Genomic DNA, 25,845 nt, shown 5'->3' with positions numbered 1-25,845 from the left:
TTCTGTTAACAAGATAATTAACATACTGTCTTTTCTTAGATGGATCGCTAATCAACTTCCATTGTTGTCACTGTAGCAGCTAGCGTCTTATTGTGCATGATTTCTTCCTCTCACTTCCTCATACGTCCACCTCTGCAGCACTGAACCCAAAATCCACCAAAGACATATTCCCGGTCAATCCCATTTCAGGACTAATTCTTGGTTTCTCATCCTTTTACTGCATCAAATTCAGGTTCTTTGTTCTCACCTTGAAAACTGCATAATCCCTGCCCACATCTCTGTTCCCATTTCCGCCTACTCACTACTTCTAATCTCCTCTCCAATATTATTTTCACACCCTTCTGCACACCCTCTTGCCGAGGGGGTTTTGGGTTTTTTTTGTAAACTATTTTGTACAAGTCAACGACTGCAGAGTAACTATTGAGAAAAAGTAATTTGAGGAAGTTTTTCAGTTACAAATAATTATACCTTAAATGAAAAAAAATATCAAATGCAGACATTTATACTAAATAAATATCTGAGTCAAATATATGCAATTATTTGGACTGCTCTGGAAGGGGTTTTTGTTTCTTTGTTTTAATCTTTGTCCTACTATTATGCCTTAGAGCTGAAACCCATGCTTTTATCTTTTTTTCATGCAAATAACATGAAAAACCTGTAGTTTCTCCCAGCAGGGAAGAGCATGCTGAAAAAAATTTTGGATTTAGATTTTAGAACAAGGGAGCAGCATTAACTCCAACTGCAGCCAGCAGAAACCGGTGGAGCTTAACGGCTCTGAAAAACCGAGTCTTGGCAGAATCCACATCTGTCTTTACTGGAGGCGATGATGTAAAATAGGCTTTCAAACCCACCTGTGATAAAGTCAGTTAATTATCCTTCATAAAACGTTTATGTTTGCTACCTGACACAGGATGTTTTCCCATACAAGGGAGTACTCTCTGCTTTCGTCCCTTTCCGGGTGCGTGTCGCAGAAACGGTCTGACACATCTCCACCATTTTAATCACATCAGTTGGTAACCTCGGGCAACGCATTAAAAAGTTTGTGTACAAACAGGTGCTTAATATTCACGACATTTCTGTAAGCACACGAGGAAGCCAAGATAAGTGCTTCATGTTGCCACACTTCACCAACATCACTTTTTTTTTTTTTCCTTTCCCTCCCACAACTGGCGTTCATTGCCCCATGAAAGGGGCATTCAGGGCTAACACTGAGCACACACGCCTCCGCAGCGAGCTGGCGGCGCACACCGGCCATCTTCAGACGGACCGCAGCGGCAAGCCCACGGACAGGGGACGCCCCCAAAGCAGGCCTCTCGCTGAGAGCCGGTACCTTGACAAGGGCCGAGCTCTTCTGACCGAAGCTCTTCTTCGGTCACCTCCGGAGAAGCCTTCCCTCTGCCCCCAGCACTCAGCCGACCCGGCCTCCAGCGACCATCCCCTCGGCGGCCCCCTCCCCGGGGCCGGGTGTGCCGGCCGGGTGCCCCTCACTTCACGGCGCCGCAGGCACCGCCCCGCCCCGCCTCTACCTGTCGGCGGGAAGCGGCCGCCCGCCCCACGTGACGGGGCAAAGTCCCCGCCCCCGGCGCAGCCCCGCCCGCCCCGGGCAAAGACCCCGCAGGGCGGCAAGCGTGGCGCAGCGCAGCGCTGCCGCTCCGCCCGTAGGGGGCGCCCGCCCGATACCCGCCTCCTCGGGAGGGATTCTCTCTTCCCCGCCTCCCTTTGCCTCCAACGATGACCCTCGGGCTCCAATCTCCGAGCCCCGTCCCGCCCCTCGGCCAATCCGCGGGCACCTCCCCCTCCCTCGCCGGCCAATCCGAGCGCGCAGACCCGCGCCCGCCTCGGCAGCCAATCAGGTCGCGGCGTGGCGGGCGGACTCTGCCTCCTCCTCGCTCGCCCTCTGGCACTGCCTTCCCCCTCCCGCCAGGTCCTGCGGTGCAGGCGGGCGGATGCGGTGCCGGGCTGCTGTCGGCGCTCCCCCTCCCCGCAGCAGCAGCGGCTGCCGCTGCCTGACGGGCTTCGGCCCCCTAGCTCGCCGCGACCCTTCCGCGAGCGCAAGCCCGAGCCATGCTGCTCCTGGCCGTCGCCTTCATCGTGGCCTTCGTCCTCCTCCTCTACATGGTGTCGCCGCTCATCAGCCCCAAGCCCCTCAAGCTGACCGGCGCTCACGTCGTGGTGAGTCGGGCGCCCCGGGAGGGGGACGCGCTGTGCGAGGAAGGGGTCCCCGTCGCCGTCCCTTTCTGCCCCGCGCCGAGGCAGCGGGCCGTTGGCGGGCCGCCGCCGCTCGGCCTCGGCGCCTTTCCCGCCGCGGCGCGGGGAGGGGGCTTCCGGGCGAGCCGTCCGCGGCCGTTTTGTCCGTTGGGCCGGTGCGCGGGTCTGGGGGGAAGGGAGGGAGGCAGACAGGCCGCTTCTTCCGAGGGGGGCGTGCAGCGCTACCGGGAGGAGTGTCCCGCTGGCAGCCAGGCTGGCAGCCGGGGGGTATGGCGGCCTTAGGGCCCCCGCGGGGAAGGCCCCGCTGCAGAGGGTGTGAGCGGAGGAAGCCTCTCGATCACGGGAACGGCGGGGTGCCGGCGGCGGGGGAAGGGGGGGGCTCTGGCGGAGCGTGCGGACGGTGACTCCCTGCAGGCTGGTGTTCAGCGGCACCCGGAGGGGGGCTGGTGGCAAAGGCCCGCGCTGGGGAGGTTCAGCGTTAGGGGTGCCCGCTGGTTTGCAAGGAATCTTGGCAGCTCGATGTAGCACCCCAAGCTACCAAAACATGGGAGCCACAAGTCCGAGTGATAAGGAAATGACCTGTACTGATGACTCTGACAACCGCTGTCTATCTCGGTTGGCTTAAGGCGATCTTCTGAGTCACCAGAAATGCAAACCATCTTCAGTCTTAATGTTGACTTTTTGAGACATTCCCTTTGTACTCTCGAAGTTACCAGTTACCTTGAGTTTTGTTTTCTTTTAGCATGTCCCGATGTACTTAAGTGGTGTGTGCGCTCATAAACAAAAGGCAAAATTTATGGTTTCGTTGGTCTTAAAAAACAAGTTAGACGTGAGGAAATGGGAAGACTAACACAAAAGAAGTGATCAGATGACACTCATGCACCTTTTTGTCTTTAAGTACGTAGATATTGATGTCTATGAGCAATATTTGGATTGTCTGTAGTAAAAATGGTAGAAGTAAGTCTTTAGAAGGAAGTCTTCAGAAGAACATAGTGTTGAAACAGTTCATGAGTAGTACACCAGTAGAAGTTGTAAGGGTGTGTGGCTTGGCAGAGGTGGGGAGGGAAGGAAGGGGAGCAATACCCAAGTGCTTTCAGGTGGATCACAAAGTAGTGAATTTGGAGGCATGAGAGCAAATGAGTTAAGCAGTTGAAAGAATCACGGTCCTAGAATCAGCTTTTTTAACTTAGCTTTAAATCCCTAAGGTATGTTCTATGCAGAGAAGCTGTAGTTTACTGTTTGCTTAGATTTGCTTTTAAGGGGTGAATAATGCTTGCAGATGCCCTTTATTACAGTAGGAGTTTGGGATAATCCAGAAGTTAGATCTTTTAGGTGCAAGTGAATTTAGAGCTACTCCGAGGTTTGCGGGGGGGGGGGGGGGGGGGGGGGGGGGGGGTGTTGAGCGCTGTATGATGCCTTTTTGGCTTGGGGTTTTTATTATTATTTTTGGAGCTCCTCTTTGGAGGATGGAGCTGTCCTCAGAATAATTAAGACCGGTCCAAGTTGCAACAGTATTCCCAAGTTGCTTTATGCAATAGGTGTTACTTCAATGCTGTAACTGGCTTTACAGCATCATATATTGTGTGAGGTGTGTTCGAGCTTGCATTAAGGTTCTCTGGTTATGGTTCTTCCCACAGATGTAATGCTTGTTAAGGAGGAACCCTTCAATACTGTGTAAAAGTAAAGGTGAAGCAGACTTAAGGGCCTTCTGCGACTTTTATGCAGAAATAGAATAGCAAACAATAAAAAGTTTAATGGATTTTATTCCAAAATTTTGCTGGTTTTTTTATATATATTGTGATTATCCCAAGTTTTGTCTGTTCTTTATGTGATTAAACTCTTTAAAAACTACTGTGCTGGTTCTTCTAATGAGAATGGTTCATTTAAAAAAGTTCACATTGAAAATCATGAGAATATTCTTGTTGGAGAAACCTCCCTATAACCACTGCCACTAGTTATATTAGCAGTTTAAGCTCAATTTGATACAAGTGGAAATGTCAAAAACAGTATTCCTGCAAGTCTTATAAAATTAGGAGTCCAGCTAGAGAAGTAACTATATTAATATATTGATGGAGGAAAAGGCTGTGGATATATTTAACTTGATGATACCAATCAAAATCTGCAGGTAAACAGTTTTATTGGTGTCACCACTGGCAGAACTACTTGTTTTATTTTGACTTTAGTTATGCTCTTAAACTATTCATGCAAACTAATGAAATACAGAGCAATTGTTTCAGAGTTCACTAGTTCTTAGACTTGTAGATGCTGTTAATAATGCTGGACACTTGTACATTTGGATTGCAAATTTTCTAGTGTAATGCATAAGGAAAAATATTGGATGATGGTACTGTAAATTGGAAATTTCGTTCAGGGAGGCTTTCTACGTTATGTGTGTAAAGTGAAATTTTACATTATATACTGGGAGTAAGTGTTCTCTGCTGCTGAAATGACTGAGAGACTTCATGAAAGTATTTAAGGACGATAACATTATCTAAGGACTTCTTTGAAGTCTTCTCACAGAAAAATATCAACATCTGTTTAAGTGATCTGCATATATAAATTCTTCTTAGTTTATGACTTGATTCACATAAGACTGTAGATTAACATTTGGTAATCTTTGTCAGGCCTCAGTTAAACTCAGTCTTGCTATAAAGAAAGAATAAAGGAATAAAGACCTGCAAATTGTGTATTTAGCTGGTTAAGCCCTCTCAAGAGTGCAAGTGATTACCATTGCACGGTAAATACAATTTTTCAAGATATACTTGAATAAATTGTTTTTCTGAAGCAGAAAAAGTCAGTCTTATCTAGAAACTCTTCTTTCTGGAGGCCTGTTGAAAGTATCGTGAAAATACCTGTTACATTTCTGAAGGAAGGTCATTGGGCAACTTCAGAGGCTATTACATACCAGTTAGAATTTTCAACTTGTCAGCATTCTTTTCACTCTTAATCCTTCATAAAAAGTATATCTCTTCACTCCTAACAGTTACGGTTAATAGACACTTGAGTTATGGCTAAGTAACTGACTCCAGCTGCCTTTTGGGATAGAAATTTGAAGCAGAAAACTTGTGGGTTTTTTCTCTCTGCCCTCTCCCAGAGTCACCTGCATGATGGAAGTGCTTGCTGTGTTAGGCGAGGCATGCTTTCTGGAGGAATCATGATCATAGGAGTCTCTTTTCCTTAGTAAAGAATAGGACTGTTATTCAGAGCGAGAGTCTACAGAACTCCAAATTACTAATGGTGTAATTTTGTGGGTTTTTTTTCCCCCCCTCTTATCTGCTGTGTATTTTGGTGACCCCAGTGAGCACCATTAAATAAAAAGGACTTCTCTGCTGTCGAATTGGCTCAAGCATCAGGTTTAGCTTATTTAAAACAAAATGCTTTTTAGATGTTTAATACTACTTGTTTTGTTTCTAGCACGACTAGGAAAGCGTTCTCAAATAAAGGGTCTAAAAGTTATTTTTGTGCTGTAGAGCTGCTGCTTCTTGTGCTGAACTTCTCCATGCTTCAAAATCTGGAAGACTATTTTGTACATCTTTTATTTTGCCATTGGCTTTAACTCTCTGCTTGGGTCTCAGGCTACGTGCTAGCATGTATCACCTATTCTGTGAGAATAAGCTATTATTTTGGTAGCTGGTTGTACTAGTAGACAGGAAAATGAAAATAGGATAAGGCAGTCATCACTGCTTCATGTGCATCGTGCTCACTTGCATCACATTTAACTGCCCTTTGTCAAAGATGTTACACCTGCCCTACACACATTCTCTCTGCTCTTTCTTTCCATTTCTCTACAAAGGTACTTTGCTTGATGGAGCAGAATGCAACAAAAACTTAAGATGTTAGGGCAAAAGCAGCCTTCTGTAGATTTCATGAGTGATGTTTAGAAATTGTCTTTGCTGAAAGACCAATGATAACCTTCCCCCCTCATTGTTTCACCCTTAATCTTTCTAAAACCAAGTTGAAATTCCTGCAAAAAACCCCAAGGTCTCGGTGATATGAATGCAGTTTATCAAAGTTTGTGGACTAACAATGTCAGGAAATGTAAAGGTCTTCTCTGCTTGGGACTGTGTCCCATTCAGATTGAAAAGGGCCTTTCGCTTGGACATAGGTCAGGATGATGACGCCACATCCACATGCATAAGGGTCGTCTCTAGTCTAGAAGTAGTTTCACCACTTCTGTGCAGAGCCCAACTTGATAACTGCAGTCATCTTTAAGGACAGCCAATCTTGGTGTCTCAGCATTGTAGCTCTTGTGTTGGGAGTGATATGATCTGTGGTTTGGATGCATCCGAGTGGTTCTACAAGAGGTCATTTTCAGTCTAGTCAGGCATACTAACCACTTAGAGCAGATTACAGGGATGTTCTGTTTCAGTGGAACTCAATACCTTTTGTCAGAGCACTGTCTAAAAGCATGAAGCCAGCTTGCATCCAGCGCTAAGTGAAAGTTAATAAGCTCTGTTGGAGATACCGTTATCAGTTGGTTCTTGATTTTGATCATTCCTGATGACAGTTCTGTTAATTTGGAGTTGGACTGTCTCATCAATTGAAGCGAACTTCCAGTATCTCAAACTTGAAAGTCAAACATAGCAATTCTCTGTACCTCACCCCAACGTTTCCATTTATCAAGAGGGAAATAAACCCTATGTTCCTTAGAAGCTGAACTCTATTATCAAGGATCGTAGCTTGAGAAGTTGGAGTCAGACCCTTTTTGGAATAGCTAATTTGGTACCTGTTCTTCTCAAACACAGAAACAGCTCAATAACACTGCTCAAGGGCTGGTAGTATTGCATTCTGAACATATGAATTAATACTAGGATTTAATTGTCCCTTCCTGTCAAGAAATTAGTCTATGTTTTGAGCTACTGTGACCAGATTTTTATTTTTGCTAACTCCTCTGAGGCTGGGTTACAGTGAAATTTAAAAATGGGATCAGTGGCAGTTCAAATGTCTGGAACTACTGAAATGCAGTAGCACTGTAGAACTATTGGCCATAAGGGTAAGTAACTATAGTAACATCTTGTTTAGTGGAGTAGATGTGTGCTCTCCCTTTAATTCTGAGCATCTATGTTAGTAACTTACCTAACAGGCTTCATAGAATTGCTTAGGCTAACTTCATTGTAGCACAAAGCAAAGTTTTCACTAGTGTTAGGAAATTTTTTTTTTCTGTTACATTAGCATTCATGGTGAATGTTCCTGAAAGATGTGCGTATTAGTAACAACCTCCCACATACTAGTAACAGCCTCCCACCTAAATGCTAAAGTTCCCAGCTAATTGATATTGCCTTTTGTCATTGACCTATCTGACATGAGCCCCATCCAGTGTTCTTGGGTGTGACTGTGAAAAAAACTTCCTTTTTCCATTTCTTGCATGACTTCAGACCTTGTCTTTCTGAAATGAATATTAGCCTTGTCTGACAAGCCAGAGGCTTGGTGCCAGTACCTTCACCTTCAAAGAATTCCTTAAGCACTGGTATAGTTGACCTGTTGATGATACTTGGTGGTTTGTGCAGGTAGTAATCAGCTGTGTCTCGGTGCTATGCCAAAAAATGGAATTGGAGCAGTCTTCCATGCACATTGATTAGTTCATTTGCTGGTGTACCTGCTGCTATGGAAAATCTATAGAAGCAGCTCATGAGTGCAGTGGAGCTGAGGTCTGCCTGAATGTATCAAACTGAGTCTTTTAATCTCTTCAGAAATCTACTGAAATCTTGCAAGCTATTTTGCAAATACAGTAAAATTCTTAACTTCTTTTTCATCATGAAGCATTAAATTAATTCTGGGGTTCTGCTGAAGTCCCAAATTGTTAACTAACACTTGCAGTCTTACGGACTTCATTTACTTTGAAAGCAGTCATCCTTGGTTCAGAACACTACAGGCCAGGTTTCACATTTCTAGAACAGGACATGCATCTTGGAGTCATCCTCAAAGGTTAGTGTAGTGTGAAGCTAATCTTGCAGAGCGAGTCAGTTAGAAGCTAATCTGAAGCAGCTATCTCTACTAATAGAGGAAGCCTAAAGAGCTGAAATTGGTCTTCGTGAATGTTACACCCATTCTTGGCCCATTTGTGACTGTGGACGGACCAGTCAGAAAATCTGACTTGTAAATCTTGTTGTAAATCTTTGTTTGCTGGGATTACTTCACTTACACTAAGCTGTTTTTGAAGGTTAGTGATAAAATACTAATATGAAAGAGGAGTTTAGTGACTCATGGGAATGTCCTTCTGACTTTACTGCCTCCAGGAGTGGAAAGAATTTTAAGGATAATGCATCTCTGAAAACAAAACTGAGGCATTGGCAGATGAGGAGACAACACAAGGCTTTTGACAGGGTGTGCAGTTAGAGATTGGAGATCTTTGCTCTTCCACTAATTGGCTCAATGCCTCCATTTTCTCATACTTAAAATGGAGGCGATATCTTACTTTCTCTGAAGTCTTTTGAAAGGTTTTGATAAAGAACAAAAAATTACAATTTCCAGAGCAATCTGAATAGCTTCTTTTTCCAACTATTAGGAAATCTGTATTTCAGAACTCATTTCATCAACAGAATTTTTTTACAATAACTGCTTCTAGGCATTCTGTTCCAATATTTGCTCAGTTTTAGCCTCTTAATATGCTGTTAAAAGAAAATTCAAATAATTTGGGTGTATAAGGAAGATACCAGTGTTTGTTTAAGGACCGAAGGCGCATGCAGACTCAGACTGGGCTTAAATGAGCAAGTCATCTAAAGGCAGTGTCAGACAGGCAGACATTTTTATTTTAGTCAAAAAGAGAGGTCAGGATTGTCGTCTACATCTTGTTCCACGTGAAGTTCATAAGTAGGTTTATTGAGGGTAGTGAGAGAGGTGTTAAGGTGACTTTAACTTGTATATTAGTATTTCTTGGCAGTGTATCCTCCTGCAACATATGATGCAGGGCTGTAGTCATGACCCTGCATTTGTCTATAGATGAACTATTAATTTCCTGTTTGCGTATAAGACTATTCAGTGTTAGAGTTTAGAGGAAGAAGAAAAGATAATGGAAGTTTAGGTGCTGGCATCCCCACAAAACTGGAATTGCAGAATGGCGTGGACAGTTCAAGGTCCAAACTGGGGGAACTGAGAAATACTCTACAGAAGGCCAACTGTTGAATTAATGGAATTTTTTTTAATAAGAAAGAAGGTATTTTCTGTTTATGTTTACGTGATGATATCTTCAGCAGGCAATCTACAGTTGTTCATTTTCTAAATAATTTCTACTGTGACCAGGTATGAAGGGGCGGTATGTAATTTTATTATTATGGCTAACATTAATAGTGATTTCAAACTTTTAACTACTTCTGCTTTTAGAAATAACATACAGAACTTAGTCAAAAGCATGTGAGAGAGCCCATGTGGGAGTGGGTCTAAGTGTGCCTAATATAAGAAATGAGCAAAAAATACCACTGAGGTAAAACTGGTTTTGGGGTAGAAACAAATGCTCATTGATCTATTCATCTTATTTTTCATTCATACTCAGCAAGTAAACTAGCTTTAGTGTATCTTCTGTATTCATACCTCATTGGGTGATATTTTAATGTCAGTATATTTTTAGAATTCTCATTTGATTTGACTTTTACCATATGGGAGAAGGGATGAGAGTAGTGGACTAACACTGCCATTTTCAAATAACTTTTAGGTAACTGGAGGCTCCAGTGGAATTGGAAAAAGTATTGCTATTGAATGTTATAAGCAAGGTGCTTTCATAACACTAATTGCAAGGGATGAGGTAAGTGTATGTGTATTTTTACTGGCTAAACTCTGTTCACAAAATCAGTATAGGTGGGGAATAATTTTGGAATTGATAATTATTCATACTTTCTTCAGTGTATATTTTAAGGGGATCCTAAGCATTTCAAATTAATGCATTTGAGTAGCAGAGATGGCTGCCTTTTTAAGGAGTGTAGCCCAACATGGAATTTGTGATTAGCTTGCCTTAAAACTCTGCCAGTGCTATCATTTCTGTTAATGGCATTCATTATTTCACTGTCTAGAGCTGTGGCAGAGGACAAAAGCAGGAAAAACCCTATATTCTTTAAAACTCTAGAATTTCCCTACAGTAAGTGACAACTGGGGGATTAATGACAATTCTTAAAATTCACGGAATATTTTGGTGTCTAATCAGCATTATATCATACTTTTTACTAGTGAAAAACTGTTCATCGAGACAGCTTTGGAGGAAAAAGGGTTGCTTTGGTTTTTTTTTAACTAAGAGGTATTCAGAATTTAGTTGGAATGACTGTTTTTGTAATGGATTGTTATTTTTATTTGTAGAGAAAAAACTAAGTATTCAGGAGATAAAAGCACTTAACTTTTTGGGGGGGGCTCAGTCCAAGCTGTCTTTGATAACTTACACTTGAGAACTTACTTTGTATAACCTTGAATGCAGCCAGAATTGACACAATTTTTCTTGAAAGGAGTATGACATTTTGAATTTACCAAATTTTAGTTTAATTTTTATGGTAATTCCATGACGGTGATTGTTCTTCAGAATAGTTTATGTAATATTACATAAAATAGAACCAAAATACAGGAGAAAAATTAATACCTACAGTCTTAGGTTCTCTGTGTAGTTGTAGGAAACAAAAGCATTAAATCTGTTATAGAAGTCATTATCGGCTTTAGAAGATGAAGTGAAAAACAGATAAGCGAGTTCTGATAGCTTGATGGATTTCATGTTTTCATCATATATTCATAAATCTGTAAAATGACAACAGTAAAGTGTTATAACTAGTTGAGTATAACCTTTTGGGGTTTTAGGGAATGTTTTTAAGCCTTATTGAAATACTTAAGACTAATATTGCTCTCAGAACTGGGTTGCTTTAGCTGTTCTTGTATCCATTTCAGAACAAGCTGTTGCAGACAAAGAAGGAAATAGAAAAGTATTGTGTTAATGACAAGCAGGTAAGATCACTGCCAGCACTGGCTGTTGTGTGTTAGTCACTACAACATAGTTCAGTAGTCCTGTCTTTAAAACAAAGCTGTTTGACAAAAATGAGCGAGGATTCAGTATTTGAATTCAAAAATCCCAGTCTACTTACATGAGATGTTCTGAACTCGGCTACATTTGATGTTGCCTAGCTAGTGCATTAGCCTGCTTTTCTTAGAGAAAAAGATTGATGTCTTCAGCTGTAGGTGTAGTATGCTTTTTTGGAGAGCTGCAATTTACTGTCACTCGATAAGCATTTGTATTCTTCAAGATGAAGTGGAAGAACCAAATTTTTTTCAAATCGCTTGATTTTTGCAATTCATAAATACAGCGATTGTCTTGGGAAAGAAGTTGAGACAGTTGTTTTCAGGTTTAGTTCACTACATCATACTTGTAATCCTTTTCCTGACAAAGTACTGTAACAGATACACAAGTTAAATTTGTGAAGTTCTGAGACTTCTGAACACTGAAGCTGCTTTGGTGAATAGATAGTGCACTCGTGCATAAAGGCACTGTTCTAGAGCTTGCAGAGGTACTAGCTTAAAATAGGTAAGCTTGCTATGTTCAAAATATGCAACTTCAAGATGAAATGCTAAAATTATTTTTTCGCAGTACTAATAACCAAGGGGAGAGGGGAAACAGTATTGAGACTGTTAACATCTTTGACTTCTCCTTTCTTGTGTTCCACAACTTTTTTGTTACTTTCATGATTACAAATACAAGCAATTTATTTGTCTGTGAAAAGGGATTTGAATTGATAAATTGGATGTTCTGTTGAAAAGAAGCAATGGAAAAAGCTGAATATTTGGAGGTAATAATGTTAGTACTAGCTGATACAAAATTTTCTTAATACCTCCATTTATAGGATAAGATTCTGTCTTCCGTATATTTTTTTCAAATGGCTCAAGCTGATTTTTTTTTTCCTCTGCATGCTGCCCTACTCAGATCAACTTTATTTGAAAAACTAAGTCATTTGAGGTGAGGAGAAACTATATTTTGCCCATTCAAAAAAAAGAAAAAAAAAGAATCATGATAACCACTTTCTTCTAGCTGCTCTAGTAGTTTCCCATGCTTAGCATTGAAGTTAATCCCTTGTCAAACACTGTGTCAGGATGTTCTTGTTAAAATCTGTCCAAGCTTGATAGATGCGGACTTTTAAAAATAATATTACATGGTGCATTTTCGTAAGAGTTTCAGTTAAAATCTCTGAAAGTACCTTCAAGGTTGAGCAAGCTCCAGTGTGGGCTGAACAGGACTGCTTTTGCAGAAGCAGCTTCAGACTTGCAGCCATGTTAAACATAGGCAGTGGGAGTGATAGGTAGGCTGGCTCTTCTGTAGCTATTGTTGGGTTGTAGACAAGGTCACAGGGAAGCCTGCCTGATCTAAATGCAAAGAACAGAACTGGAAAAAGCAAGGAGTCTGGGACAGAGCTCACACTGGAACAGCAGGTCAGAAGCTGGGAAGTGAGGGTAGCTGAACTGAGAGAAACTGTACAAAAGGATTGCTGAGACAGTGTAGAGAAAGATGTTGTCTGATATGGGTCACATACACAGAGACTGTTACGTTTACTAGATGTCGAGCTAAGAGGCAAAGATCCTCAGGAGAGATTACTTTTTATGTGAGCATGTGCTGTCACCGTTCAGCTCTTGGATATAGACTTGAAACCAGGTTGTATTGACAACCAGGGTCTGACATCTATGTACATTTTAGTGTTCGACGTTTGCATGCAATTTATTTAGAGTGCTGACAGTGCAGCCTTTATGGGTATAGATGTGCAATGGAACAAAATCTTTGCCCTTAGAGGTTTTTTTTTGCAATATTTTTTTTTAATCCCTTTGCTAATATAGAATATTCCCAGTTACTTCACTGGGAGTTGAATTGATCTTTTATTGTGAAAGCTTTATTAATGATACAACATCATGCAATATTTAGAACAAAAGGTGAGAAACAAGGCTGGGAATATTAGACTATTTCTGGCGGCATATTCTGTGTCCTAGGCATGGATCTATACTGCATGCTTTGGAGTGAAGGTAATCAGTATATTGTAGCAGAAGAAAGAACATATGATAATAGAAGAAAAGAGGTGAATTGTATAATGTGATAGTAGTCAATAAAAGCTGTGGTAATTCTTGAGTATGTTGCTCACAGTATAACTAATCTATGCAATCTGATATATTAACCAACTGCTCCAATTTTGATACAGAACTGTGATTTTTAACTTCCTCACTGATCTTGCAAAGCCATCCAGATAATAAATCAATGTTGTTTTTGTTCACCTGTAATTTTGTTCTTGAACTTATGTAAAAGATAAATATTTCCAAAATGTAATAAATGCCCTAAGGGGAGGTGCATGCAGACCAGCCAATAACTTGGGCCACAAGTTTACTCTGATGTCCAACTACCCACAATGCTGGGAGGCAGGAATAGCCAACCTGCTGTACAGGAATGGCAAGCAGATTCTGTTTATGCAGCTAAGAAGTGTTGCAGTCTGACCAGAGGCAGAACTGACAAATGACTAGCTGCCAAAGCAGTTAGTTACACTGTGGTAAGCTTTTTTTTTGTGTGTGTGTGTCCATGTGCTCCATGACAAGTGGTCATGATGATACTTGTTACAAACTGGTGATGACTTTGTTTTATTTCACCTCAAACTGAGTTTAAATGAATTGACCAAAGTAACAGAAAGGTTAGAAATTGGAACAAAAATACAGGAGTCCCTCCTTTTATTGTGATATGAGATTGCTTTTCCTTTCAAGATGATGAATTGCCCCGAAGCTCTGCTGATTGCTCAGCAGAGAAGGTAGCTTATTTGTCAATACTTGACCAAGCTGGAGTTTGTAGCAATCTTACAGTTTGTAAGTGGTAACCCAAAGGTGGTGCTTCCTTTGGCCAAAAGTTGATTTGAAGGTGCTTTAAAACATAGATTCTGAGATCATCTTGCTGAAAGTAATTAGGAACTTTCAAGAAAAACAAGGCCTAACTTCTAGCTGCAACAAAACTTAGATATCACTGTCATCTGTTTTTTGTCGTACTGTCCTGCCCGCCCCCCCTCCCCGCAGCTAATGCTTATTTTCATTTTTCTGTATCTTTCAAACTAAAACCCATAGTCTCTGGTTTCCAGACAAGGAGTAAACATATATACATCGCTTTTTAGATATTTATGACACTGTGCAACTAGTCAGTTTCTCGTAGAATTTTTATTTTAGTTTTGTTCTTGACATGTCCCAATTAAACAGTATGCAACTAAGTTTACTACTTTTCTTCAAAAAAAGATTTTATGAAAAAAGTGGGTAGCATGCATTGCCAGTACTAAAGTTAGCAGGTTTTTAACACTTGCTTTATAAATTTTGGAAAATTTTTTTGCAGCGCTGATGCTGCAGTTTCAGAGCAACACTCTGCAACCATGCCGTTCTATGATGTGGAAAAAAAATGATTTTTCTTAAAGATGAGCCTAAGCCACACAAATGGTTCGACTTGTGTTTAGCACTGATGAAAGTTAGACGTAGCACTGTGGAATTTTGACTGCCTTAGAACAGTTTTTACTAAACTTTATGTAAATAACTTGAGTCATAGTGTGTCTTAGTACAGTAAATCAGAAATGATACTTTGCACATGAGTAGCTCCTTTGAAGATCCTGAAGTGCTTATTTGTTCTTAATATCTTTATTGTACTAGAATGTGTGTGTGTGTGAGGGGGAGGAGCTCGGAGGGGGCAGGGATTGCTTTCTCCAGCATGGGAGAAGTGCAAACTGTCCTGTGAAAAAAAACTGCGTGTTTTTCTGGAAAAGATATGCCGTTGGGTTTTGTTCCATTTTGAAAGGCTTGGAGTCAACAGTTACTGGACTTACTGTGTTGTAAAAATGTTCTTTTGCTTTCCTTTTCTAGGTTGTACTGTGTATTTCTGTTGATATATCTAAAGACTACGAACAGGTGGAGAATGTTCTAAAACAGGTGAGGAAGGAACTGATTCACCTATGTGTCTTAAGAAGCTTATCTGTATGTGATGTATTTCTAATGGAAGTAGTTTCTTATAATGATACTGTGCTATAGGAAGGTTTTTTCCCTGCTAAAGAGCATCTTAATCTCTGTCCCATCTTCCAGGCTCAGGAGAAGCTGGGGCCAGTTGACATGCTTGTAAACTGTGCAGGAACATCAGTTACAGGAAAATTTGAGGATATTGAAGTGAATGCTTTTGAAGTGAGTGAGCATACTTTTTTATTTTATTATATGATGATTTCTCATTCAACCGTTCTAACAATTAGATTGCATTCCTGTGTCTTTGCAGACTTTGTATGAATAGTGATACCCTATTGTGGTAGCTGTCAGAATTAGAATGTATCTTTAGATTTGCAGGGGTTGCCTCTAATTTCTCACCTAACTATTGGTCCATTGATGGGTCAGAACAGTGAATTCTCCCTCTGGGATAGAGAGAGTCCTCAAAGTGGCAAAAAAGCCTGGCATGTATTTTTATAGTTTAATGCACTGTGAAAGGCACTGAATTTCACATGGTCTCATTTTTTTTCTGGTGAAGGTTTTTTTATATATATTTTTAACCTGTTTAAGAAAAATTTGGCTGTTATCAGTGTTCAGCTCTGAGTTGCACAAATTGTTTGCAGCTTGAGAAGCTGCTGCTCTGATGAAAAGACAAAAAAAACCCCTCAAACCCCTGTGTTTTGATTGCTTTATGCCCACAGCTCTCAGGCCCCCAGTCATCTACAGATAACATTGAATCATCTGAAAATACTACATAGGCATAATTTTATAATAAATTTGAATCATCCATTCTATTGCTTGTATAGGCTATCAGTTGTGTGTTAGGTCTCCTAGAGAGTGAAATTAAAGACTTCCCCTTATCCTGCCAAAGATTAAAATCTCTGAAATGCATAAATACATAGAATTTTTCCTGTTTCCTGTTTTAGAAAGCTCTTTAAACTTCCATTTCAGTATGTTTTCATACATCATGCGTTAATGGATTGCTTCCTAGACACTGTTTAGGTTAGATTTTCCCTCAAATATTCTTCTTTTTTCCTTGAAGGCCATATGGTTCACAGTATTATCGGTATCCTGGATGCTATTAAGACTTGTAGATAGGCTGGATTTCTTTTGGCTTGAAGTGAGATTTTTAGCTATAAAACAGTTTATGAAGCTGTAGAATAGAAAACAATTGTTATTTCTTTTGCCAGCTGATAGAGCTACAAATCTAGTGAACTTCATTGTTAAAGCAGACTGAAATAGGGACTTTTGATAAATAATACCAAACAGCTGAAGGATTCTGAATCTATGGCTCAAATACCATATTAATATCGTTTGTACAGAGATTAATGGCAGTCAATTATCTGGGTAGTGTTTACCCGAGTCGAGCAGTAATCGCTACCATGAAGGAACGAAGAATGGGAAGGATTGTGTTTGTATCATCTCAGGCTGGACAATTAGGTCTATTTGGTTATACAGCTTATTCTCCAACAAAGTTTGCTCTTCGAGGGTTGGCTGAAGCGCTGCAAATGGAGGTATGTGTGCAAAAATTTAAGTATTTTTGATTGTAGACAAAAATATTTTTTTTAACTAGCAGCACAGCACATTTTCACTTAAATAGTTCTCTTTTTGTCTTGTGCAGCACTGCTGATACCTGTGTGCTATGTTGGCCCTTTTTTTGGCAGCAGTACAATCCTATTGCTTTGCATGGGGTTGCAGAAAATAAGTTGATTTCAGTTGCATAAGAGGGTATAGATTGAATCTGTTCCTAGAACTGAAGATGACCACATGTGCAGACATTCTTCTAATCTTTTATTTAAACTAAAAGGACTTGGATTTTAAGTCTTTTGAGTAAAAGTTTTTCAAGGCTCTAAGTGCAGAATGATATTGAAGATCCCATGGATGCATGAGGGGCAGGCCAGTGATTCCCAACTTGTTTGTGAGGCCATGGTAAGTGGTATGTGAACCATATGAAACAGTAAAACTTGCAAGCTAGAATTTGAGGATTGTCCACAAAAAAAATTGTGTTGACAGTGGTCAACCTTGTCCTTCTAAGGTTTGACCTTGTCCTTCAAGATTGACCTTCTAAATTTTGGTATATATGAGCTTTTTATAGTGCAGTGATCTAAGCTTATGCTTAAGTCAGGACTAAAAACCAAACAAACACTGTTTTTGTTGTTTGGTCATTACCAACCAATGGAATGAGGTTGGTAAGTACATTGTAGTAAGACAGGTAAAATTGATTTGGAAATTACTTGCCTTATTCTTCTGTTAAGAATGTATATTTTAGTTGTTGTTTATATATTAGGTGTCTGTGTTTGGTTCTAGACCCTTGCATAGTCCCTGTTGTTACCGTGTTCTGTTCAATGTAGTTGTATGCCTTGATCAGGATAAGAATGTGGGGTAAAACTGCCTCCAATTACTTTTGGCCTGCCACATAGAACAACGTGACTGCAGGGTCTTTCTTCAGACTGGTGACAGATATTTTTGTGAAGACTGAATTATTCAAAACTAAAAATAGGGCGTTTATGGACCTGTGATGTGGTATTTCAGTAAGTGTCTTCAAGATAAATAAAAATGCTTAGTGCTTTACAACACTTTGCTTTATCTTAACCCTCTGAATTTTTTCATTAAAAGCTTCTTTATTTGTATTGGAGTACAGATTTGCATTGTAGTAGTTTCTGAATAGTAGTGCAGTAAGTGATGTAATTCTATGACACATATCTACAAATACATAACTAAATGCAATCCTTGACATGAGACCTCACGTTTTCTACTTAATTTTTTGTCTGCTTAGACTTTGACCCCTTGCAAGTTTATACCATGGGTTGAAAAGCCTTGTGACTTGAGTTATACCTCTTAAAGATCTCAAATTTGAATTTTAATTTTTGTTGTTTTTTTCTCATATTTGTCCAGCAGTGAAAATATGTAGACATAAACAGCAACAAAACAGCATGTTAATAAGCCTCAGTGAAAGCCTTTTTGGCCTTGTGTTTATGAATGTTGGGTACTGGTGTTTGGCAATGGTTTAGTCTTTTTTTTTAAATTGAAATTGGTAGAATTGTAGAGCTAAACTACTTTCATATTCCTCCTAAATGTCTTAAAAACCACTTAGATTCATCAAATAATTTACATCAAATGCAAAGTTTTTAGATATTCTTATTAAACAAAACAACACAACCATCTTTTTAAAATCTTTGCTGTTCTGCTTTCTCATTTGACAAAGCTCTGCGTCTTGCAAGTGCTGAATATGAGGGTGACTTAACACTAGAAGCAATTTAAATTCATGCTTGCTGTGCTTCTTTGGTACAAGAGAAATTAATGAATTTGAGGGACATGTAAAGGCTGTCAGTATTAAGATAACACTTACTTTTGTAAAATACAGGTAAAACCTTATAATATCTACGTAACGGTGGCCTTTCCTCCAGATACTGACACACCTGGCTTTGCAGAAGAAAGTAAAACAAAGGTAAATTGTCCTTCAGTAATGCTGTAATGTTTTTAAAGCTTCACTTCATAGTAAGCAGTGCATTGCAGATTTCATTCACTTCTGCAGTACTTTTGAAATCAGTGCATATTAAGATTTTAAGTACTTTTAAACACTTCAATTTTATCAACTTAACTACTCAGAGTTAAATAGCTTGTAGGATAATTTTGTGTAGTTATTGTTCTGGCTTTAAATGGAAGAACCACCTACCTTTAATATCTGAAACACTGCAAAGTCTTTCTGTACACAATCAAAATATTGTTGTAGAATGGTAAATTGTAAAACCACTATTTGTTTTGATATCAAAGCTTAATGAGCCAAAAATAATATTCCCATTTTGCATCTTTGATAATATGTAGTTGTTCTGATAGATGTGACAGATCAAAATAAACCTCAGTTCCTTCGGTGAAGTCTGCAAACTAACCATGCTGTATGAATATATGTAATGGCACAATTCAGTAGTGGCTGTTGTCTAGTATTAAAAGAAGGAAGGAAGCTCTCTTGCACTGTGCAAATGACAGTATCGCTTTCCAGAAGGGTGTGTCAGCAGGAGGCCTTTTTCATTTGGCTTACCTTAAAAGTGAAAGTTTTGACCTTCAAAAATTTAGTCGCCTCTCATCATTTGACATGTCCCTACACATGAAGTATAATTCCAAAAAGTACATTCAGGCCCCCTGTTCAGACTGAAGTATCAGCTAACCAGAGAAAAATGTGTCTTATTTTTTATTTGCATACCGTAAACTAGAAACCTGATATCTAAGGAGATCAGCCTTTTCAAGATGCCCCATCATGTATAATAGGAAATTGGGGTTGAATTCCATTTTGTTTTTCACCCTTTGTATAGGAATCAGTAGGGATTGTATAACACAATTCTTACTTCATCATTTCTTGATATAGATATTCTGTATGAAATGTATACTCCCACACATCCACATAAAGTGCCAAAATTAGACATCTGCAGATACTTGTGTAGCTTGCATATTCTCTGGGATTTTTTTTCTTTGCAATAGCCTATTTTAGGGAAATATAGTTACCAGCAAAATGCACTCTTATTCTAAGATTTCTCTTTAAAAAGGACTCAGTGATATTCATCTTATTTGTCAAAAAGGTGTTGTCTTTTAAGCAAAGATTTATGCTTTGTTTTAGCATGCATAAAGTCTTTGGGTGACTTGCTCCTATCGTGATAGTGCACCTTAAATCTCTGCAATATTGCAGTGCTCTGACAGTTCAGATACTCATTTATTATTGTTGCATTTATTTAAAACTACTTAGTTTAGAACATCTGTGTCTGTAGTTTGCATCTCTTTAGGACTAGGCTATTTTTCTGTGTAATCATTGAACATAGTAAAAGAAAATGTCAGGAACTAGGATACACCTTTCCTGTGTTTAATCATTAAGGTTTGGTTTGGTTTGAGGTAACTGCTTTACAAATGACAACTGTGCTTTGGCTGGCTGACTAGCCAGATCAAGTATTTAATGGCTGATTCCTGCCTGCCTTTTTCTCAACATGTCATTAACTTTAGCTGTTTCTCCTGAACAGCTGCTAATTTTTTTCCCAGACTTACAGTATTTTAATTACTGTTGACATCCCTGTATCTGTTTCAGATTTGGTTGATACTGGCTAGTAAGCTCAAAAGTACATAGGGATTATGAGATGGAGATCTGATGACATAAGCCATATCACCGTAGGAAAGCATGTAAAAGGTGGTGTATGTGATTTCTGCTGGCAAAGACACTGATGCTCCCCCCACCCCCCCTTAAAATATGCATACTAAAAAAAAGTAGTTTTCAGTGAGCCTCATCAGTGAAATCAGGATTCATAATTCTACAGATATTTGCAAATAGGCCTGTTTCTGTGAAATTTAATTTCTGTAGTACTTTGGATTGATAATGAGAGAGAAACCTGTAGTTGCTCAGCTCTTCCCTAGGAGCGCTTTTTTAAAATATTAATCTCGGAATTAAACTAGTCCCAGTATTTGACTAGGCTTGAATGCTTCAATTAAATTTTGTTATTAAATGTAACTGAATTAGCCATTACAACAAGCTGACTTGCGAGCAACTACTCTTTTCTCCCTAGTTTAGCGCTATTTTTATTTCATCAACAGAACCATCTATCTTAACATATTGAGCATTTTAAATAGCTTGCTATGCAGTTACCTCCATCATTGTTTTGTTAAAAGAATGTGAACGACAAACATGCTTCTAAATACTTCAAAGCATATTTTTGCCATTTGTTTTTGTAACAGAGCAGACTTGTTTGGGTGGGTGTTTTTGGGGTTTTTTTTTGTGAAAGAAATTGTGACTGCTAAAATAACTGCCATACCTGCTTGCTTCTAGTGAGGTAAAGTGGCATAAATGCTCTAAAACATGAGGAAATAAAATGCAGTGATGGATTTTGGGGGATAGCAGTGTGTGGAGTTTGAGAAATTAAAAAAAAAAAAAGTTGTTTTGTAGGATCTTAAAATATTTCAGGCCTATCTTTTACTTCATTTCTGGCAAAAAACATAAATGAACTAATAAAGGTGTTGAGGAGACATAGTTTAAGCATTTTGATAGCTTCTACTGAAAATAGAAGGGGAAAACCCCACTTTTTCACATTTTATTAGTAATAAACTGTAAAAATAAAGTACTACTCAAGGAAAAGTTGGCATTTCCCTTGTAAAATTAGACTATTATTTATGAAGGTGCTTTTACCTTTCTTTAAGTGGATGTTTTAGGTGACAGTATGATACCACTTGCTAACAGTGATGTCATTCATGACAAAAGACCCAAAACCAAAATTTGACCTTCATATTTTTTTCTCCTGTGTGTTGTTAGTCAAACTTATATTGGTGTTTTTCTACTAAAGCCCTTAGAGACGAAGCTAATTTCTGAAACCTCATCTGTTTGCCAAGCAGAACAAGTCGCCAGAGTTATAGTCAAAGATGCCATAGTAAGTAAATTATCTTTTTAAAGTATGTTCTTCGTTGGAGAGACTAGGATCGCATGTAATGCTTGTTTAAGACTGTAAGACAATGGCTAAGCTAAATGCAAAATCAGTTTACACTAACAGTACTCTGGTTAGTTTGAACAGGAAATATTTTCTTTATTCTTATTTTGCCACTGTGCCCACAAATGATTTTATACAATCTCTTGGAACTAAAAAGTATCTGAAGCTGTACATTAGACAGAACAAAATGATGCATCAGTATGATGCAATGTCTCAAAGGCAGATTATGACTAACTTTAAAGCACTAAACTCTATTGACTTTTTACGTATCAAATACCATTTGTCTAACCTCAAAAGCTTGTTGGACTATCTGATTTTTCTTGAAGATGAGTTCATAAAAGAATAATTTTGCAATAAATGAAGCCAGTCTAGCCTTTTTGACTTTTAATGTCTTAAGTGTGTGATTTATGAGTGATTAAAATACATGAAATGCTGCTCTTGGTGGTTAAACGTGTATTGCCTTTCTGAGGATTTTTTTGTTTAATGTTTTGTGCTATGGAATGCTTGCATGCTTAATAAAGCACCTCAGAACAGAAACAAACATGAAATTTCATGTTCATAACGCTGTTGGGTCCCAGAAAGGACCGTCCTGGGCAACCCTCTCTGGGATGGCCGATATTTGGAATACCCTTGGGCTAAATCAAGGTGAAATGACACCAAACGATCGGTTAAACATTTATTTATGGCAGAAGCTATTTGAACCCCTATGACAAAACTATTCAAACCTTCCATTTTACAACCTTACAAAACTATTGGAACTTTCAGTTTTATAACCTGTAACTGTATAAACCTTTAACCTTATAAAGGAGAACGTACAAGAGAGAGGGAAAGAGAGGAAGAAAGGTAGAGAGATAGAGATAGAGGGAAGATCCGGATCACCACCCTGGGTTTCAGCAACGTCTCTGGTCCAGTCCCTTCGGATGGTGGGTGCACACGCGGCTTCTCGGATTGTAACCGTATAAACCTTTAACCTTATAAAGGAGAACGTAGAAGAGAGAGGGAAGGAGAGACAGAGGGGAAGACAGGTAGAGAGATAGAGATAGAGGGAAGATCCGGATCACCACCCTGGGTTCCAGCGATGTCTCTGGTCCAGTCCCTTCGGATGGTGGGTGCACACGCAGCTTCTCGGATTGGCGCTGTTTAGAACCCAGTCCCCACCTCCAGTCTCGCTTCGTATGCTCATTATCTTGCATGTGCGATCTGTTGTTCTGGTACCTTCTAGAAAGGGATTGGGGAGGGGCTTCTAGTGATTTCGATCCCCCCCTCCCCTCTGTCAGAAACGCATGTGTAAAGCTGTCTCAAACTTACTCTTTAGATAGTCACCCAAGATAGGAAAATCGGCCCTAGAAAAGTGCCACCCTGCCTGCAAGATCCCCTTTTCTAACGGCTCCTTAATGGGTCGACATTCTTTTCCAACGAGTGTTTGAGACATTAACCCTTTCGTTTCAGTCTCTGACAAAATGCACAGCGATTGAATCCTAAAATCTGTAATTATTTTGCAGTTCAAACGCTCTTGATCTTCAACATGATTTACATCTACAGTAGGTGTTCAATTGTGAAGTTTTTACAATATTTTCACAAATACAGCACATAAACACAAAATTATGTCTGGTTTTGGAGGGGTGAGTTTTAAAAGCATACATAGTATTCTGCTTTGGTGCTTAAGGAAAACGAATCTCCTCTCTAATCTTAAGCATCTGGTATTTCTACACCATGCTTTCCAGCACTTTGGATGATACGTTAGTTCAGACGTGGTCTTTATGCACTCAAGCCATCAGCTGAGAGACTAAAATAGAAATTAAAAGGTAGCTCTGTACTGTAGGAACTCGCAGTCCTCTCAGGTGTGTGTTGGGAAATAACCAAATCTCATATCCTCTACTACTTCGCATAGATTCACTCCTAACCCTGATTCAGGAACACCACCTTCTCCTTTCACTTCCGCATTCCATAGATTTAGTCCTGCAGTGTTTCGGAAAGTCTGTTTTCCAGCATAAAGTCTGCTGGAAACAAATGGGAGAAGCCTGGGAGTCAGAGCTATAGAGCTGCAATTTTCCTGATGAGTAGTCAAAAAACAACGAACCAAACAACTTTTTCCTGGTGTTTGTCGCCCCTCTTCTGCCAGCTGAATTGCTTAGCAGGCTGTGTATCTCACGGTTTTGAGAAGGGCAAGTTAAAAATCCTTGACATAGATGAAGAACCTGTCACCTAGCATTTGAAATACATCCCCCTACCAAATCTCATGTGATAGCAAATTAATTTTAAGAAAAGGCAAGCAGTATTTTATTCTACAGTTACAGTAGTGATTGGTGATCTGACAGAGTTAGGGTGTAATTCTGTCTCTGAAATATATTTACAGATGGGGAGACCATCATGCATTTTCTCCATCAGTAAGCATGCTTCAAGAAGGAATTTGGAGCCTTTCTATCTTGTAAAGAAATCTGCAGTAATTTAGCACACCTCTCTCTAAAGAGAGATTAGCTTCCTTGTCCATTTTTAAGTGAACATCTTTTGGAATGTTGCTGTATAGCACAAAATATTTTTGAATATTTTGATTCTTAATTGTGTTAATATTTTTTTACATAAAAATATTTGTTGTTAGTGACATCAATCAGCTATGTTCATCAAGAGTAGCTGTTGAAATAAGACACATCATGATTTGCCACAACTGGGTAAATTACTTTTTTCTTTTCTTAATCGCTGTTTTCCTTCCATCCAGCAAGGGAACTTTAACAGCTCAGTTGGATCAGATGGTTACATGCTATCAATAGTGACAAGTGGAATGTCACCAGTCACTTCTATTACTGAAGGTCTTCAGCAGGTAAGATTTGGAAAGGCCCTGTAGTCACAATTTCTTATAGTTTAAAATACATTAAAATGTAGAACATTATGCAAACATTGATTATTTTTTTCATCAAGTGGCTGTTAATACTGTGGAGACTTGCGTTCAGGAAACTGAAGTAGTATTTTCAAGCTGAAGCAGCAAGTTGGTGGGAAAGCTAAGATTACTACCTGCTACTCAGTCCTGCACTGTTACATGGTTGTGACGGCTTTCATGAGTTTGTTTTCTTGAGATTACATAACATACCTGCCTGGAACTTTTTTTATTTCATGAGTAAATAATATGCTGCAATCCAGGATCTTAAATGCATTGAAAGATGTTTCTCTCTGTTTCCAGGTTGTTTGCATGGGCATTTTTCGCATCATTGGCCTATTTTACCTAGGAAGTTTTGACAGCATAATTCGTCGCTGCATGATGCAAAGGGAAAAATCTGAAAGTGCAGATAAAACTGAGTAATCTTTACTCTGAATTGAAAGAAGAACGTCAAACAGTCTTGGACAGCTTGCTGCTTAAGTGGGACTCAGTTTTTCTCCTGAAGGATTTAGACTGGAAGTACTTGCATGTGTGACAGATGAGTCCCCTCAAAAGCTATGAAAGAAAACAGAAGTACAACTCCAGAAAATGTCAAACTATGCAAAAGTGTGAATGAGGATTAGATTTTTTTTTTTTTTGTGATTTGAGTTGGAGAGAATTTGGGGAACTTGTAAGTGATCTGCAGACTAGAATTTGAGAATAGACTATGTGCGGTAATTCTGGACAAATGCTTAAGTTTTCTCACTTTGGTGCTTATGGACAAAATAGATACCATGACAGACTGGACTGAAGTCGACTGAAGTCCCCTGAACAAGTTGGTATCTTTTGCTAATGTTTTGGGGCTGTTTTTAATTTAGAATGTTAACTTTTCCTTTGGCCAATCTACAGATCCTTCTGAAAATGACAGCTTTCCTTATTCTATCCAACATGCAACTGTGGAAACCTCAAGATGGCAGATACTTTTGTGTGATCGAAGCTTTCTCAGTCTGGGAGTAATTAAAAAGTATGGTTTAATATAGGCATACTTTCTAAAGGGAGATGAAGAACCCGTTCCCACAAAGAAATGCTAGGAGATGTGATTGGGTCTGTAGCTATTCCGGCCTTTGAAGTATGTTGTGAACAAAAAAAAAAATCAAACCAGTATCAAGTGTGTTGATTATGACTTTCAGCATTTTAAGCCATTGAAATAATGTACAATTTTTACAGATACTTACTTTTCCTTATCTGCCGGTTTTTGCTCGGGAAAGGAAAGTAGCTTAATGCTACTGTTATGCACATTATTTTTCAAAGCTGCAAATGATGAGCCAAAGCACTAGTTGATGATAGAATCAATAGTAAATAAAATGCCAGGCTCTTCCAGTAGCAGGAATGTAGCTTTTTGGG

The 25,845-nt window shown here is 39.4% G+C and overlaps 1 protein-coding gene across 2 annotated transcripts; it reads left to right on the top strand.

The window, feature by feature from the left end:
• The first annotated feature begins 1,993 nt into the window (after positions 1 to 1,993).
• Positions 1,994 to 25,845, top strand: KDSR (3-ketodihydrosphingosine reductase). 2 transcript variants are annotated; one of them, XM_050915896.1, is made up of 11 exons: positions 1,994 to 2,172; positions 9,857 to 9,946; positions 11,065 to 11,121; positions 15,028 to 15,093; positions 15,244 to 15,339; positions 16,458 to 16,649; positions 18,500 to 18,583; positions 21,450 to 21,533; positions 22,397 to 22,513; positions 24,307 to 24,408; positions 24,766 to 25,845. In XM_050915896.1, exons 1-11 carry the CDS (start codon positions 2,065 to 2,067, stop codon positions 24,883 to 24,885), a joined length of 1,116 nt encoding a protein of 371 aa, XP_050771853.1. In that variant the 5' UTR covers positions 1,994 to 2,064; the 3' UTR covers positions 24,886 to 25,845. The 2 variants fall into 2 exon arrangements, with proteins under 2 accessions (XP_050771853.1, XP_050771854.1); XM_050915897.1 differs by lacking the exon at positions 22,397 to 22,513.

This window comes from Gymnogyps californianus, chromosome 2 (genome assembly GCF_018139145.2).
Source record: "Gymnogyps californianus isolate 813 chromosome 2, ASM1813914v2, whole genome shotgun sequence".
Taxonomy (NCBI): domain Eukaryota; kingdom Metazoa; phylum Chordata; class Aves; order Accipitriformes; family Cathartidae; genus Gymnogyps; species Gymnogyps californianus.
This window is presented reverse-complemented; position numbering and strand designations above follow the sequence as displayed.